The sequence below is a fragment of the Protopterus annectens genome, chromosome 9.part0 (genome assembly GCF_019279795.1).
Source record: "Protopterus annectens isolate FY-2018-M chromosome 9.part0, PAN1.0, whole genome shotgun sequence".
Classification (NCBI taxonomy): Eukaryota; Metazoa; Chordata; order Ceratodontiformes; family Protopteridae; genus Protopterus; species Protopterus annectens.
In genome coordinates this window covers 1,051,215,387-1,051,231,022 of record NC_056743.1, presented here as the reverse complement: position 1 = coordinate 1,051,231,022, position 15,636 = coordinate 1,051,215,387, and the positions used below count along the sequence as shown (strand labels likewise).

At 44.4% G+C, this 15,636-nt stretch overlaps 1 protein-coding gene across 2 annotated transcripts in view; it reads left to right on the top strand.

Moving 5' to 3' along the window:
- The window catches only part of ZNF740 (zinc finger protein 740), a 604,397-nt gene that overhangs the window by 377,100 nt on the left and 211,661 nt on the right, over positions 1–15,636 (top strand). For both annotated transcript variants that reach the window (XM_044083855.1, XM_044083854.1), the window contains one exon: positions 1,190–1,310. In XM_044083855.1, the coding sequence (XP_043939790.1) occupies positions 1,190–1,310 (121 nt within the window). The remainder of the gene's footprint in view (positions 1–1,189; positions 1,311–15,636) is intronic.

Sequence of the window (15,636 nt, the reverse complement as noted above, 5' to 3'; positions counted from 1 at the left end):
CATCAGGTATGCCCTCACAGTACATTATGGGCAAGAAATAGCTTTCCAAGAAAACACGATCACGTTAGCATGTCTGCACTTGAGTGCATTTAGGTTGGAGCAAATTGATAGGTAGTTATTGTGTTGCTGGCAGAGTTTGTTTGTGTAAAGAACATGGCAAAATAATAAATATAGTTTTTCCAGTTCTGACTGTACTGGTCATTTAGGAATGTCAAAAGATATATAAAAACAGTAGGGTGTGACACAGTTGTGTTGTATTCACACCACAGTTAAGTATCACGGTAGGGCATTAAAGCACAAGGGTGTATAAAATGCAGTGTCAGACTGTGGAGTAACCCATCTTCAGTTGGTGCCTATCATTTTTCACCGTTTTGCTAGATTATGTTTAACCTTGGTGGAGTACAGCAAATAATCTACTGTATTACATCAGTGTCATAGATATGTATCTTCTTTTCTAAGCAGACCCTTGCATATTTGCATTGTGCTGCATGTCAGTGAGTCTGACTGTGAGGCTATATCACTTGTTATAAAAATATGCCACTATAGCCTTTTGAAACAGTGGCATCCCATGTTCATAACCAAATGACTAGCAAAGAGCAAGACCGCATCCTCTGGGGTGCTGTCCATGTTTGAGGTAAGGAAGGGAACATGAGGCCTAATATTAGTCTGTCTTGTAGCACCCGCTATGTGCTGTTGCCTGAACTACAGCAGAAGACTAGCATTTGGTCCAAATCTGGACTTGTTCATATTTACATTAGTATACACTGAGTTATGTACCAACAAAGAAAGAGCAAACAACTACCTGGAAACTTCATAATCCAGCAGAGCTGCAGATCTGTTTTTTTTTTTTCTCTTTAGTACTGGTCATGGAACCTGCTACCTCCCTTTGGAGGAGATTATGCCTGCATGACTAGGTAGTCAGGACTGGTCCTGGAGGTTTCTTGAGTGATGAAGCCAGGGTGTGAATGGTAAGGAAGTAGGTTAACTTTGTTGATCAATAACAGGAATGAATGACCTGAAACACTAGAATCTGTTTTTATGGTGTATACCATATCTATTGACTAGCCAGCAGTAGTAAATATGCAGCAAAGTGATTGTTTTTTTGTATTGTATAAATCACAGCATGACATTGAAGCATGTCCTCATACAGTACACAACTAAATAGGGGGTAATGTGTTATATTTTATAGGATGTGGTGGTTGAGAAAAGACCTGACTATCTGAAAGAACCGAAGAACTTCATTTGTGAGCACTGCTATGGTGCCTTCAGTAGCAGCTATCATTTGAAGAGACACATTTTTACACATACAGGTAATTACTATGCACTAAAACGTAGTTCTTTAAAAGGTAAAGCTGCTTACAAAACCACCTTTTTATTCCTTGAAGTTAGCATTATTACTATGGCTTCCATAATCTGTGACAATTTGCTCTCCGTCTTACATTTAAAATTAAAAATAAATCATGGGCAGGTTTCATAGGTTGACTTTAGAGGAAGCAAAGCTATGTAGCTTCATAGAATTGAATGTATTCAACAAAAACGTGATCATTTGTCATGGGGTTGCACAGATATGGCTATTATAATGAGAAGTACAGATAGAGGAATTAGTTTATATCCTGGAAATGTAAGAAATATGCCAATCACCCCTATCAGATGAGTTTGTTTTCAGTGAGAAGTTGTCACAAAATTTATGGTGTGTTGCATAGACTGGAAACAGAAGATAAATTATTACCTTCTTCACACACTTTATGTGCCTGATGTCTGCCTTGGGCTGTAGAAAAAGAAAATACTCTTGTGGTGGATGGCCTTGGTAGTTTGCATTTTTTTCTTAGATCTCCTAGCACTAGTTGATAGCTGGTAAGATTTGCTTTTTTTTCTGCCCCCACCCCCACCCCCACAAAAAGAAATATTGAATAGAGTGATGCATTTTTGCAAACCATAACTTGTTAACAGTGTTTTCTTTGGTGTCCCCAACCACTGACATGCTGTATTGCTCTGTTATTTTTGATTGAGGGTTGTTTGAAAGAGTGACAGCCAGTGTTAGTCATTAATATTCAGATAGTGCATGACATCACTATGATTATGCTCAGAATTTTAGAAAAAGGCAACATTGTTTTGTTTTTTAACCCTTTCATTGAATTATCATTTAAGACAAAGGCAAACATACATTTATATTAAATAAAACCATATTAACATATTCCCAGTTGCAGCCATTGTATATCACATATATTCTTTTTTGTAATCATCAGTCAGCATTACATTAATTGATCAATTCTTGCCTTCCCTTAAACCTCACAACTTCTCCAAAATATTGTTCTGGGTGTATTGTTACCGTAATTTCCATTTTTCCTATGTAATTTGCTCCTGCCATTTTCTAAAGATCACACTTCCTGTTCTTTTATCTCTGTTACAATATTAAAAACTTCAAATACAGCTGGTTTAGACTTTGATTTCCATATTCTAGCAATTTTATTTTGGTAGCCATCAGAATAAAACTTAAGAAGGCCTTATTATGTCTAGGCAAGTCAGATCCCGTATGTACCCAGCTCGAAAATAAATTTCTTACGAGGAAATAATAATAATAATAATAGTAATAATCATAATAATAGTAATAATTACTCATAATTGCACTCATTTGCTCACCCAATAGTTCTGACAGTGTATTCTCTAGTGAACTTTAAAGACTCCCAACTCATTGCACTCTCAAAACATATGTTCCTATTTACCTCTTTCTTCTCCATCACACCGCCAACATTTGGCATTTACTTGAGGAAAAATTCTTTGGAGTCTGCTTGGGGTATAAAAATACCAATGCAAACACTTCCAAGCAAAAATCCTAAATCTTCTAGACTGTTTTGCATATTTGAGAGTTGTACATATGTCCTTTCACTGTTTCCTTGTGAACTGCTTATCCATAGGTTCATAGGTTGGTACTAGGCTATCAGCCCTAGGGCCTATACAAGCCTAGCATAACAATTCCCTGGCTATTTCTTCCCACATTATTTACTTTCCTGGACCCCTGTCTAGCAGGGCGACTGACGTGATCCTCTAATCAATTCATGTAGTTACGCAATATTTTATATACCCTACTAATTATCCCTTTTTTAACAGAAGCTTCTGTTCTAGATTCAAATAAAATCTGTACCAGAACAGGTATTTCATGTGGGATTTCCCGATCCATGACTCTCTGCTTATAGACTTATATCAATCCTTGATAGGGAAGGCAGTCTCCAGCCTACAGTCCAGATGTCATCTTGGCCTCTTTCCATTGTATTACCTTGGCTCCTTTGGCAGTTTTCCCCGGTAAATTCCAGCCCCCTCTTTCCTGGTACCCAGAAAAGACAAATCATGGCGTCCAAATCGGGACCTGTCTACTCTAAACACCTTTCTGGAGATTTCAAAATTCAAGATGCTGACTCTTCACCAATTACTTCTTATGCTAGACAAAAATGCCTAGTTGGCAACACTAGATTTAAAAGAAGCATCCCAATCATGGAATCTTGCAGAAGATGCCTATGCTTCAAAGCAGGCTACACGCAATATCGGTTCTCTGCACTGCCCATTGGCTTGTCTACTGCGTCCAGGGTATTCACAAAGTGCCTGGCTCCAGTTATTGCATTTTGCAGGCAAAGAAGTATTCAAATATACCCATACCTGGACGGTTGTCTAATTCAGGCAGAAAGCCAGAGAATACTTTTGAATCATCTGGCGTTTCTAAAAAGGGTTCTAACTTGTTTGGGATACACCATAAACTGAAAGAAATCACAACTGGTACCCTGTCAACAAATCACATTCCTGGGAGCAAGCTTGAATACAACTTCCCAGATGGCTTAACTCACGCCAGAAAAGTAAATTCATTTGATAACCTGATGTTCATCGTGCATACAGCTGCAGTCATAACAGGTGGGTTATCCTGCCGTAAGGCGGGTCCTCGGTCGGCCGAATTCCAAAGTCTAGGTCCGGCGTCGGTTGTCGTCACTTCTTCCCTGACGTCAGTGCGTCAGGGGTATAAAAGAGGCAGCCGACGCCATTTTCTCCAGTCTTTCTTGCCACGCGGTGCCCGAAGCAGAAGCAGTTCGCAAGTGCCGGTCGGCCAGCTCCTGAGATTTGCAAAAGTATTTCAGCCGAAGTCTTCTTGAAAGCTAAGTACCCCATTGAGGAAACTTTTCTTGCCTCAGACCGATGTCAGACAAAGTTAATAATTGCATTTCATGTGGGAAGCAAATACCGCATAAGGATTTCCACTCTTTCTGTATACCTTGCTTAGGCCCAGACCACGACGTCTCGGCCTGCTGTTTTTGTGGTAGATTCAATAAGCGCACTATTAAGCGTCAGGCGGAGTTCGCCCTTCACTTTTTTGGCAAAAAATTTAATTATATTATGTCGTCGGATACTCCGACTCCAGTTTTGAGCAAAAAACGCAAAGATAAGGACCGACATACGAGGTCCGCACCACCTACTGAAACCACACTAAGGCTGACTACCGGTTCTCCGGTACTCAGCGAGGCACCTATGCAGCCCCTGAGTACCGATGACAATGCATTACCGGTGTCTTCAGTACCCGAGGTCGCAGGCTCCTCGGCCCCCATTCCTACTACAGGTCCCGACGCCACTCCTGGCGGGGAAACTCAGAATTTAGACAGGCCTGCCATTTCTCAAGGGGTCTTCAGGCCTTCCTCCTTCTCTATTAAAGCCTTCACTAAATCTAAAGCAGCCATGAAAACCAAAACAGGTTCCTCAGACCCTCTCAAGGCACCATGCCTAAAAACAGATGCTTAAAATGGCTGAGGATTTGATTACTCTTATCAGGGTTCTCATCCCCCCTCTGACAAAAGGCCCAGATTAGAGGAAGACTACCCTTCCTCAGATCAAGCTTCTATTACCTCAGAACTATCTGAGGACCAGGATTGTGCCTATTCTCCATTCAAGACTCTGATGCAGAGGAGTCTATTCCCTCTGTCTCCCCCCCTGAGGACTTCTCTTTTGGGGAAATCCTGCATACTTTGAGGGAACACTTTCACTGGGAAGGCCAAGATTACTCAGATTCCAAGAAAAGGCTCAGGGAATTTCTTCTGCTTCCCCCAGCATAGGCCTCTGGCTATCCCTCCTGTTTTAGATATATTGGATGATGTGTACACAGAAGCCAGCCTTAATCCTGATTCTTTGCCTCCAGCTCCTGTTAAACCAGACAGGTATTACCGGGTTCCTGATTCTCACCAGTTCCTATATAAAAGCCATACTGCTGACCCAGAAACAATTTCACAGGGTCCCAAGGGAATTAAGGCCTCTACTGCTAAAAATCCATTACCTTCAGAGAGAGATTCCAGAGCTTTAGAAAGGTGGGGGAAAAAGGTGTACACCTCGGCCACTTTAACCATGAAGGTATTAAACTGTCAGTTCCATATGTTAAAGTATCAACAGTTTTTGATATCTCAGCTGAAAAGCAAGATGTCACAACCAGAACAACCAGATTTAAAAGAGCTGCAGGATTTTTTGCATGGTGCAGAGCAAGTGGGTAAACATACCTTGCAGTGTGGTGTTGATGCTTTAGAGGCCTCATGTAGAACTGCTGTTACGGGGTCTGTTATAGGTAGGCATGCTTGGCTCAAAGAGCAAACCTTACCAGATCATGTCAAAGCTAAATTATTAGATGCACCTCTTCAAAAAGATGTATTGTTTGGTGTTAAAGCTGAGGAGGTACTAAAGAAAATGAAGGAAAAAGCTAAATCAATGCAAACAGTGAAAGATTTCCTGCAGGTACAGCCTCCACGTTTCAGCAGAAACTGGCCTTCAAAAAATTGGTCCTTTCCAGCCACAGATAGACCTCAAAGGGGCAGATACAGGCACCCAAGGGGCAGAGGGCAACCTCAAGGATCCTTCAGAGCCAGACAGTGGCAAGCACCAACCCGAAGAGGTGGAGAAGAAAAATCACAGTCTTTTAGAAAACAGACACAATGACTTCCCCCTACACCTGCCAAGCAAAGCTTTAATGGCAGCACCTTTGGGCAGAAAATTGGCATTATTCTCAAAAAATTGGCATATTGTTACAAAAGACAAATGGATTCTGGACATTATAGACAGAGGCTACAGGTTCCACTTTCACACCCTTCCAAAAATGAGAGGCATGCCAAACCTGCCACAAAATCAAAGGGCAGAGGCACAAAAACAAGTTTCAGCTCTCATAGACATGAAAGCAATTCAAGAGGTACCTGCAAAAGAACAAGGTCAAGGGTTTTATTCCAGACTATTCCTGGTACCGAGGAAAGACAAAGATTGGAGACCTATCTTAGACCTATCCATCCTAAACACATATCTACAGGTGCCAAAATTCAAGATGCTCACATTACAGCAGCTTCTTCCCATGCTGGACAAGGAGTCTTGGCTGGTAACTTTGCACCTCAAGGAGGCATACCTGCATGTCCCTATCAGACAAGATTGCAGAAGATACCTCAGATTTCTTGCAGGTTCAACCCATTACCAATTCTCTGCATTGCCCTTTGGCTTATCTACTGCGCCCAGAGTGTTTACGAAATGCCTGGCATCAGTAATCGCCTTCTGCAGACTACAAGGGATACAAATCTACCCATATCTGGACGAATGCCTGATCCAAGCGGACAGCAAGGACATACTACTGCAGCACCTGGCGTTTGTAATAAAACTGTTGAACTTCCTGGGATACACAGTCAACAAAAAGAAATCAAAACTAATACCCTCTCAACAAATAATTTTCCTGGGTGCCAGCTTGGATACAACCACCCAGATGGCCTACCTCACGCCAGACAAGCAAGGGCAACTGTCTCAATACATCAGAAAAATGGCAACTTACACCAGGCTAACTGCAAGGAAAATCCTTCAGGCTCTGGGATTCATGGCATCTTGCATCCTACTAATCCCATGTGCAAAGCTGCATATGAGGAAACTTCAATGGTACCTGAAAAACTTATGGTCTCAACACAGCCACAGCTTGGAAACAATTATCCCACTCATTCCATGCCTTCAAAAGGAATTTTTGTGGTGGACTCAAGCATGCCAAAGAAACACAGGTCTTCCTTTCTGTGTACCTCAAGCAACTCAAATCATCACAACAGACGCCTCAGACTACGCCTGGGGAGCACACATGACAGATCAGTGCATTCAGGGAAAATGGACCCGAAAAGAGAAACACCTCCACATCAACCAAAAGGAAATGCTAGCCGTGCAAAGGGCTATTATAACCGTCAAAGACCTACTACATCCAGGCCAGCTATTGATAAGGACAGACAACACCACAGTGATGTGGTACATAAACAAACAGGGGAACTCATTCATACCCCCTGTGCAGACAAGCCATGACCCTATGGAACACAGCACTGGAATTGCAAATTCAACTGCAGGCACAATTCCTGCCAGGGAAGGAAAACACACTGGCAGACAACCTAAGCAGAAATATGACAGATCCACACGAATGGAGGCTGCATCCTCAACTTTTCACAAAGATAACTCAGGCATGGGGACAGCCAGACATAGATCTCTTTGCTACCCACAGAAATTGCCAGTTGAAAACATTTTGTTCAAGGACCTATCATCCACAGGCCTGGAAAGTGGGCACACTTTCCTTCAATTGGACAACATTGGCAGTCTATGCCTTCCCGCCTCTTCCTCTGCTGCCCAAAGTTCTATTAAAAGCCAGAGCAGAGAGGCCGAAAATGATTCTCATCGCTCCAGACTGGCCAAGACAACACTGGTATCCGCTCCTGAGGAGCCTGACACATTCCCCAGCATGGATCCTACCTCTAGTTCCTCTTCTGTTGTCCCAGCACAACTACAAAACCCTTCACAGCCATCTCAAAACTCTAAATCTAGCTGCATGGAGAATTCCTTGATTTCCTAACAGTTTCTCCTCTCCAAGGAGGTGCAGGCTGTCATCTTGGAGGCCAGAAGACCTTCTACTAGAAAGGCTTACTCCGCCAAATGGAAACAATTTTGTGCCTGGAATCTAGAAAGGGGACAGAATCCTTGGGTAATAAATATACCTCAAATTTTACAGTACCTAGCTGAGATGTTAAACAATGGACTTTCCTTCTCCTCCATCAAGATCCACGCTTCAGCCATTTCTGCACAATACAACACAAATCCTCCATTATTCTCCCACCCTCTCTTAAGGCAGTTCCTCAGAGGGGCAAAGAATTTAAAACCCCCAAGGAAACCACCACTCCCTGCTTGGGACCTCAACTACGTATTGGAAAAGCTGACCCTTCCTCCCTTCGAGCCAGCTTCTTCAACAGAGTTACAGTACTTGTCATGGAAAACAGCCTTTCTTCTGGCTATCACCTCAGCACGCAGGGTTTCGGAGCCACAGGCCCTCATGGCTGTGCAACCATTCATCATTTTCCATCAGGACAGAGTTTCCTTACGAACCAATCCTACCTTTATGCCAAAGGTAGTATCCAGTGTAGCTTTGAATCAGACTATCCACTTACCTACCTTTTATCCTAATCCACAAAACAAAGGGGAAAGACTACTACATTCCTTGGACATTCACAGACAACTACGTTACTACTTGGACAGAACAAAGCCATTCAGGAAATCTGAGCAACACTTTGTGTCCTATGCTGTAGGTGCTCAGGGAAAGGCTATTTCCACACAGACAATTTCAAAATGGATAGCCCACTGCATACGCTTTTGTTACTCATTTCATGGAAAAACTGTGCCTGCATGCATCAGACCCCACTCCACCAGAGCCACAGCTACCTCTGCAGCCTTCCTCAGGGGGGTCCCTACCAAGGACATTTTGGAAGCAGCCACCTGGAGTTCAGTGCACACTTTCTCCAAGCACTGTCACCTCCCACTATACTCAAAATCTAGAGCAGGCTTTGCCACAGCAGTCCTGCAGGGCATCCTAGCCCCTCCTAGTTCCACTTAGTGCCTACCACCCTTACTTAGCTTTGGGATTCTACCCATCTGTTATGACTGCAGCTGTATGCACGATGAACATAGTACAGTTTTGTACCTACCATAAATGTAGATGTTCGAGTGCTCATACAGCTGCAGTCCAGGTTTCCCTCCCTCCAACCCCTCTTAGGACAGGCCTTATGACAAACACTTTTCATATAACCTTTTTGGGGTATTCTTTTATGGTGTATTTGCTTGCAACTACTGTTTTTGATTTATCAACATTGCATCTTTGCATAACATTATGTTTGCCTTCTTTCTGGGGGCACCTGACATCTGGGGCAAGAAAAACTGAAGAAAATGGCATCGTCTGCCTCTTTTATACCCCTGACGCACTGACGTCAGGGAAGAAGTGACGGCAACCGACGCCAGACCTAGACTTTGGAATTCGGCCAACCGAGGACCCGCCTGACGGCAGGATAACCCATCTGTTATGACTGCAGCTGTATGAGCACTCGAACATCTACATTTATGGTAGGTACAAAACTGTACTTTTCAAATAAGTGGCCACAAAAACCCTGCATTCTGCAAGACAAATACTGCAAGGCTTGGGGTTCATGGCCTCCTGCATTCTTCTAATTCCATATGCAAGACTGTATATGAGGAAACTTCAGTGGTATCTAAAAAGCCTATGGAGTCAACATTCTCACAGCCTAGAAACAATGATTCCTATCATACCTTGCCTACACCTAGAGTTCCTCTGGTGGGCAGAGGCCTGCCACTAAAACAAGGGACTACCATTCACACTACCCCCTGCCGCCCAACCCCTAACAACAGATGCATCAGACTGTGCATGGGGGGGCTCACCTGACGGGGAAGTGCATTCGGGGCAAATGGAACCCAAGTCAAATGCACTTACATATCAATCAAAAAGAAATGTTAGATGTACAGAATGCTCTGACAGCCTTCAAGGACTACATTCTTCCAGGACAACTATTGGTAAAGACGGACAACACCACGGTTATGTGGTACATAAGCAAGCGGGGGGGTACACATTCCTACCCCTTCTGCAGACTAGCTATGGCATTGAGGAACACAGCCTTAAGTTACCAAGTGTACCTACAAGCTCAATTCCTGCCAGGAGAATTAAATATACTGGCAGACGGACTAAGCAGAAACCGCATGGACCCACGAGTGGAAACTGGAACCAAGGATTTTCAACATGTTGACAAGTGAATCGGGGAGCCCAGACATAGACCTATTTGCCTCTCCCCAGAACTACCAACTGGACAAGTTTTGCACAAGGACTCCCCACAACCAAGCCTGGAAAGTGGATGCTCTGTCCTTCAGGTGGAAAAACGTATCAGTCTACGCCTTCCCCCCACTGCCTCTGCTCTCCAAAGTTTTACTAAAAGTCAAACAGGACAAACCAAGGATGATGATGATTTTGATTGCTCCAGACTGGCCGCGTCAACACTGGTACCCCCTCCTGCACAGTGTGTCGCAGTTATCTCCATGGCACCTGCCTCAGATCCCTTCCCTGCTGTCTCAGCAGGAGAACCAGATCCTGCACCCTCAGCTTCCAACATTGAATCTTGCAACCTGGATAATTACTTAAACTCACCCTTATCATCCCTCAGCAAACCTGTGATTAATGTCATCTTAGAGGCAAGGAGGCCTTGTACTAGAAAATCTTATGCTGAAAAATGGAAAAGATTCTGTGTCTGGAACCAATCTCAAGGGTTGAGCGTTGCAGCTCCCAATTTACCTCAGATTTTGCAATATTTAACTGAGATGCTTCACAAGGGCCTGTCTTTTTACTCCATTAAAATCCATGCCTCAGCCATTTCAGCGCATTATAACAAAGAACCTCCCCTCTTCTCTCATCCTGTGCTCAAGCAGTACCTCAGAGGGGCCAGAAATTTGAGACCACCCAGGAGAGCTCCAACCCCTGCCTGGGACCTTAACTTTGTATTGGAGAAAGTCACTCTACCTCCTTTCGAGCCAGCTGCTACTGCAGACTTAAAATTTCTTTCTTGGAAAACAGCTTTCCTTTTAGCAATCACTTCAGCTAGAAGGACATCTGAATTGCAGGCCCTTATGGCAGTGGAGCCTTTCATCATCTTTCATGCAGACAGGGTGTCACTCAGAACCAATCCATCCTTCATGCCCAAGGTGGTATCCAGTGTAGCTCTTAATTAGTCCATTAATTTGCCAACCTTATTTCCCAATCCACAGAACAAAGGGGAACGGATTCTGCATTCCTTGGATGTTCACAGACAACTTAGATTCTACTCGGACAGAACTAAACCTCGAAGAAAATCTGAACAACTGCTGGTAGCATTTGCTGCAGGGGCAGAGGGGAAGGGTATTTCAAAACAAACAAGCCATTGCATTAATTTCTGCTATAAGCACCATGGAAAACCTATCCCCCAGGGGATCAGATCTCACTCCGCCACAGCTGCATCTACTTCTGCAGCCTTTCTCAGAGATGTTCCTACTAGGGATATCCTAGAAGCTGCAAACAGGAGTTCTTTACATACTTTCACCAAGCATTATCATTTGCCAATTTTCTCTAAATCCAAAGCTGGCTTTGGAACTGCTGTCTTGCAGGGACTTATAGCTGGCCCTAATGCTGTATACATTCCTCCTCCCAACCATAGCTTTGGGAATCTACCCAAATGTAATGACTGCAACAGTGAAACACAAAGAGCATAGTACAGTTGTGTACACTTACCATAAATGTAGATGTTCGAGTGTATTCACTGTTGCACTCCTGGTTACCATCCCACCAGCCCACTAACTTCTTCTAGCTATACCTCTACTTTCCTTACTATGCTTAAAAGCCTTTTTGGTATATTTGCTTTTTGTTGGAGGTATACCTTTGTGTTTTTATGTTTATTTGCTCCCCATTAGGGGGGGTGCCTAACATCTGGGGCAAGAAAAACTGATGTAAATGGCGTCGGCTGCATGTTTTATACCCCTGACGACCTGACATCATGGAAGAAGGGACAGCAACCTACGCAGGACCCAAGACTTTGTTAATCAAGCCGACTGAGGGCAACCTGCAAGCAGATTACCCAAATGTAATGACTGCAACAGTGAATACACTCGAACATCTACATTTATGGTAAGTGTACACAACTGTACTTTTTCTTTGCTAATGGCTCTAAATGTAATGGAAATATCAAGGGGAATGAGGACACACTAGCCTGGTTCCTCTGTTCAAACACGACTTATCAATGAGAAACCCTTCCACTTTCAGCTTTTGCCTCAGGTCTTTCTTCTGTCCTCCTAATTACCCTTATTATTATGTCAGAGAATGCAAATGCTTCTGTTGGCCTACTCATAAAATCCCAACTTCTTCTGCTGAATGCTTTGTCTGAATCAAGACCCAACAGCAACAGAAGTATTTTCTTACATTCTGGTTCTCTGTGGATCAGTTCATAGGTAGGTACTAGGCTATTGGCCCTAGGGCCTATATAAGCCTAGACAAAAAGGTACCCTGGCTTTCGCCACCCAAGAAAATTATTTTCCTTTGCCCCTGTCGAGCAGAGCCAAAGAAGTGATCCCCGGGGTGAATTTCCTATTTCCCATCCAATCATCAAGAGTTTTCTTGAAGAGTGCTAATGAGGAGCTCTGTTTGACATAGATAGGTAGTCTGTTCCAAAGTATGGGAAGTCTCCGGGACAGGAATCTATCCCTCCAGCATGTTCTGTTTATTGTGGTGACAAGGTTTAGGTCCCTACAGCGTGTAGCTCAGAGGGATTGGGATTTCTTTAAGTGGAGCATGTCCAACAGCTCTGGATTTGACATAGCTTTGTATGTTAGGCAGAGATCGCCTCTGAGTAGGCGATATACGACGGAGTAAAGCTGGAGTTTTTTGAGACGGTCTGCATAGGGCATCTGTTTGAGGCCAATAATCCTCTTTGTGAGGTATTTCTGTGGCCATTCCAGTTGTTGTAGATGTCTTGTTGTAGATGTCTTGTGAGGTACATACCAAAACGGGCATTGTATGCTATAATGGGAATAATGAGTAATGAGTAGAGGGGAACAATGACCTCTCTTTTTCTGGATGAGAAACCTTTTGTGAGGAGGTGTGCCACGTAGAAGGATTTCCTGACCACTGTGGCAATGTGATTATCAAAGGAGAGACTACTGTCCACCTGTGTCCCAAGGTCTTTTGACACACTTTTGGTGTTAAGTAGATTACCACCTATGTGATAGTTCATGGGTACAGAGTTTTTACCAAAGGGATGACAATGCACATTTTGGCATTGAGCTTCAGGCCATGGCTTTGACACCAGCATCTGTCTCAGTGAGGCCCTTTTGTAGGATGTCCACATCGTTAGAGGAGTTTTGATCATGGCTCCTAGTTTGCAGTCATCTGCAAACTTTGTTAGCCAAAGACCTTCTGTGTTAGCCTGTACTTCAGAGAAGTAGATACCAAACAGGAGAGGACCCAGGACTGAACCCTGTGGTACTCCACTTGTCACTGGTCTGAAGTCGGATTTGGAGTCTGCTACTTTCACAGTGTGGGTTCTGTCCATGAGCCAGTTGGCAACCCATCTTGTGACATATGGATTTATACCTAGTTTAGTGAGTTTGTCTATAATTCCATAGTGGGGGATGGTGTCGAATGCCTTGGCGAGATCTAGATAGGCTATTTGAACCACCTTCTATGACTTTGGTGAGTGCTTCAAAGAAGTCTATCAGGTTTAGGAGACATGATCTGCCTTTTACAAACCCAAACTGGGTGGGGTCCAGAGTTTGGAGATTACCAATGTCTTTGTTTGAGTTCCATGATGATACGTTCCATGGCCTTGCAGACCACGCTTGTCAGGCTAATGGGGTGGTAGGTCCCGGGGTCCATCATGGCTCCCCCTTTGTGGAGTGGGATAACCATTGCAGTGCGCCATTCAGTGGGCACAAAGCCTGAGGTGAGGCTATGATTGAACATGGTACTTAGGGGGGTGCCAGTTAGTTCTGTAGTTCGTGTAGAAAGCAGCCTAGGATATTGTCAGTTCCCATGGATTTTGTGTTTTTGGCTTTGGAGAGTGTGTTTTTTACCTATGCAGCCATGATTACAGGAACTTTGCATTCTACCGGTATTGAGATAGACCCTCTAGGGGGTGAGAGGGGGGTAAAGTTAGCACTGAACCGATCTGCCAGGATGTTGGCAATATCAGTTGGATGTTCTTCGTGTTTTACTGTTGCAGTCATTACATTTGGGTAATCTGCTTGCAGGTTGCCCTCAGTCAGCCTGATTAACAAAGTCTTGGGTCCTGCGTCAGTTGCTGTCCCTTCTTCCATGATGTCAGGGGTATAAAACATGCAGCCGACTCCATTACATCAGTCTTTCTTGTCGTGCAGTGCCCGAACTAGAAGCAGTTCGCAAGTGCCGGTCGGCCGACTCCTGAAATTTTCGATGTTGTCGCCAGGCAGCCCCCTCTGCGCCTGGCCTCGCAGTCCTGGTTGCAGCTACCCCTGCGTCCGACACGCTCCAAAGTCTCGGGTCTGGCCAAACCTGATGTCTTCTTCTCCTATCTTGTCATAGCTGCTTCTCACCGGTATAAAGGCATCAGCCGGTGCCGGGTCGGTCAGAAACTGAGAAGAATACTTCTGAATACTAAGGAAGCCATTGCCGCGTGAAGGCAACTGCTAGACTTTTGTCAGAAAACGTCAGATACTCTGAATACTCAGTTCTAAACCATGTCGCCTAACCTTGGCAAAGACTTACTGCTTACTAAGCCCTTGTCAGACCGCGGAATGCAGCTTAAAACACCTCTGTGTCTTTTACATGCTTCTTTTTAACCAGGCGTCGGTCGAGGTCAGACCATAGTTTCCGCAGCTTGTGCTTTTTGTTGGATTTTTTTTACCGGCTTTACGCTATACTTTGAAGGAAATTGCTTGATTTCTTTTGCGAGTTGCGGTATCTGGTCGTCGGATCCTCCGCGATTTAAAATAGCCCGTGAAAAGGACCGACGAAGTAACCGGACTGCCGGGTCCTTCCTTGCGCCGAACAACCGTGCCAAGCGCCTTGGCTCTGTAGAGCCTCCTTGAACCGGAAGGCCCTTTCTTGACCTCCCCTTCTACCAACCACTTTCACACTAACTATGGTAGCTTCTGGAAATCACCTTACCCTGCTGTTTGCTCGCCAGCGGAATCACTCACCTGAGCCTCATGGGGCTAAAGCAGCTAAAGCTACTAAATCTGTGCCAGCCATGTCCCCTCTCACAGGCCTCAGCTCTTCTCACAGGGCTAGCTCTACTATTACTAACCAATCTCCCCTCAGCCCCTCTCACAGGCCTAGCTCTGATCTCTAAATGCTCTCACCAACAGAGTCCTCCCCCAGGCCTCCAGCCCGCCTCCCAGAGGCTCACTCTGGCCTCTCACTGAGAGCCTGTGAAGAGAGCCAGACCCAGAGCCATGCAGTCGTCTGAGACCCTACAGACCCTCCCTTGAATGACTCCCCCCAGGGCTCCTCCCTCCTTCCTCGAGTCCTGATGCTGCCTTGCTGAATCTTTTTGGGGCTCTCTTCCTGAGGAATTTTCTTTTAATTTTTCTGTGGCAGGGCCAGGATTTTTCTGCATTCACAGCCACAGCGGCCGGATTTTTCTGATTCAGAAAAACACTTTAGATCTTTTTACATGGGCCTAAAATACCTCCCTCCCTCTCTGCTACAAATCCCTCTTAGAGAGAGGACCAGATAATTTTAAGAGTCTGGGTAAATCTTCTACCAGCTGCTTGAACTTGTCAATTACATGA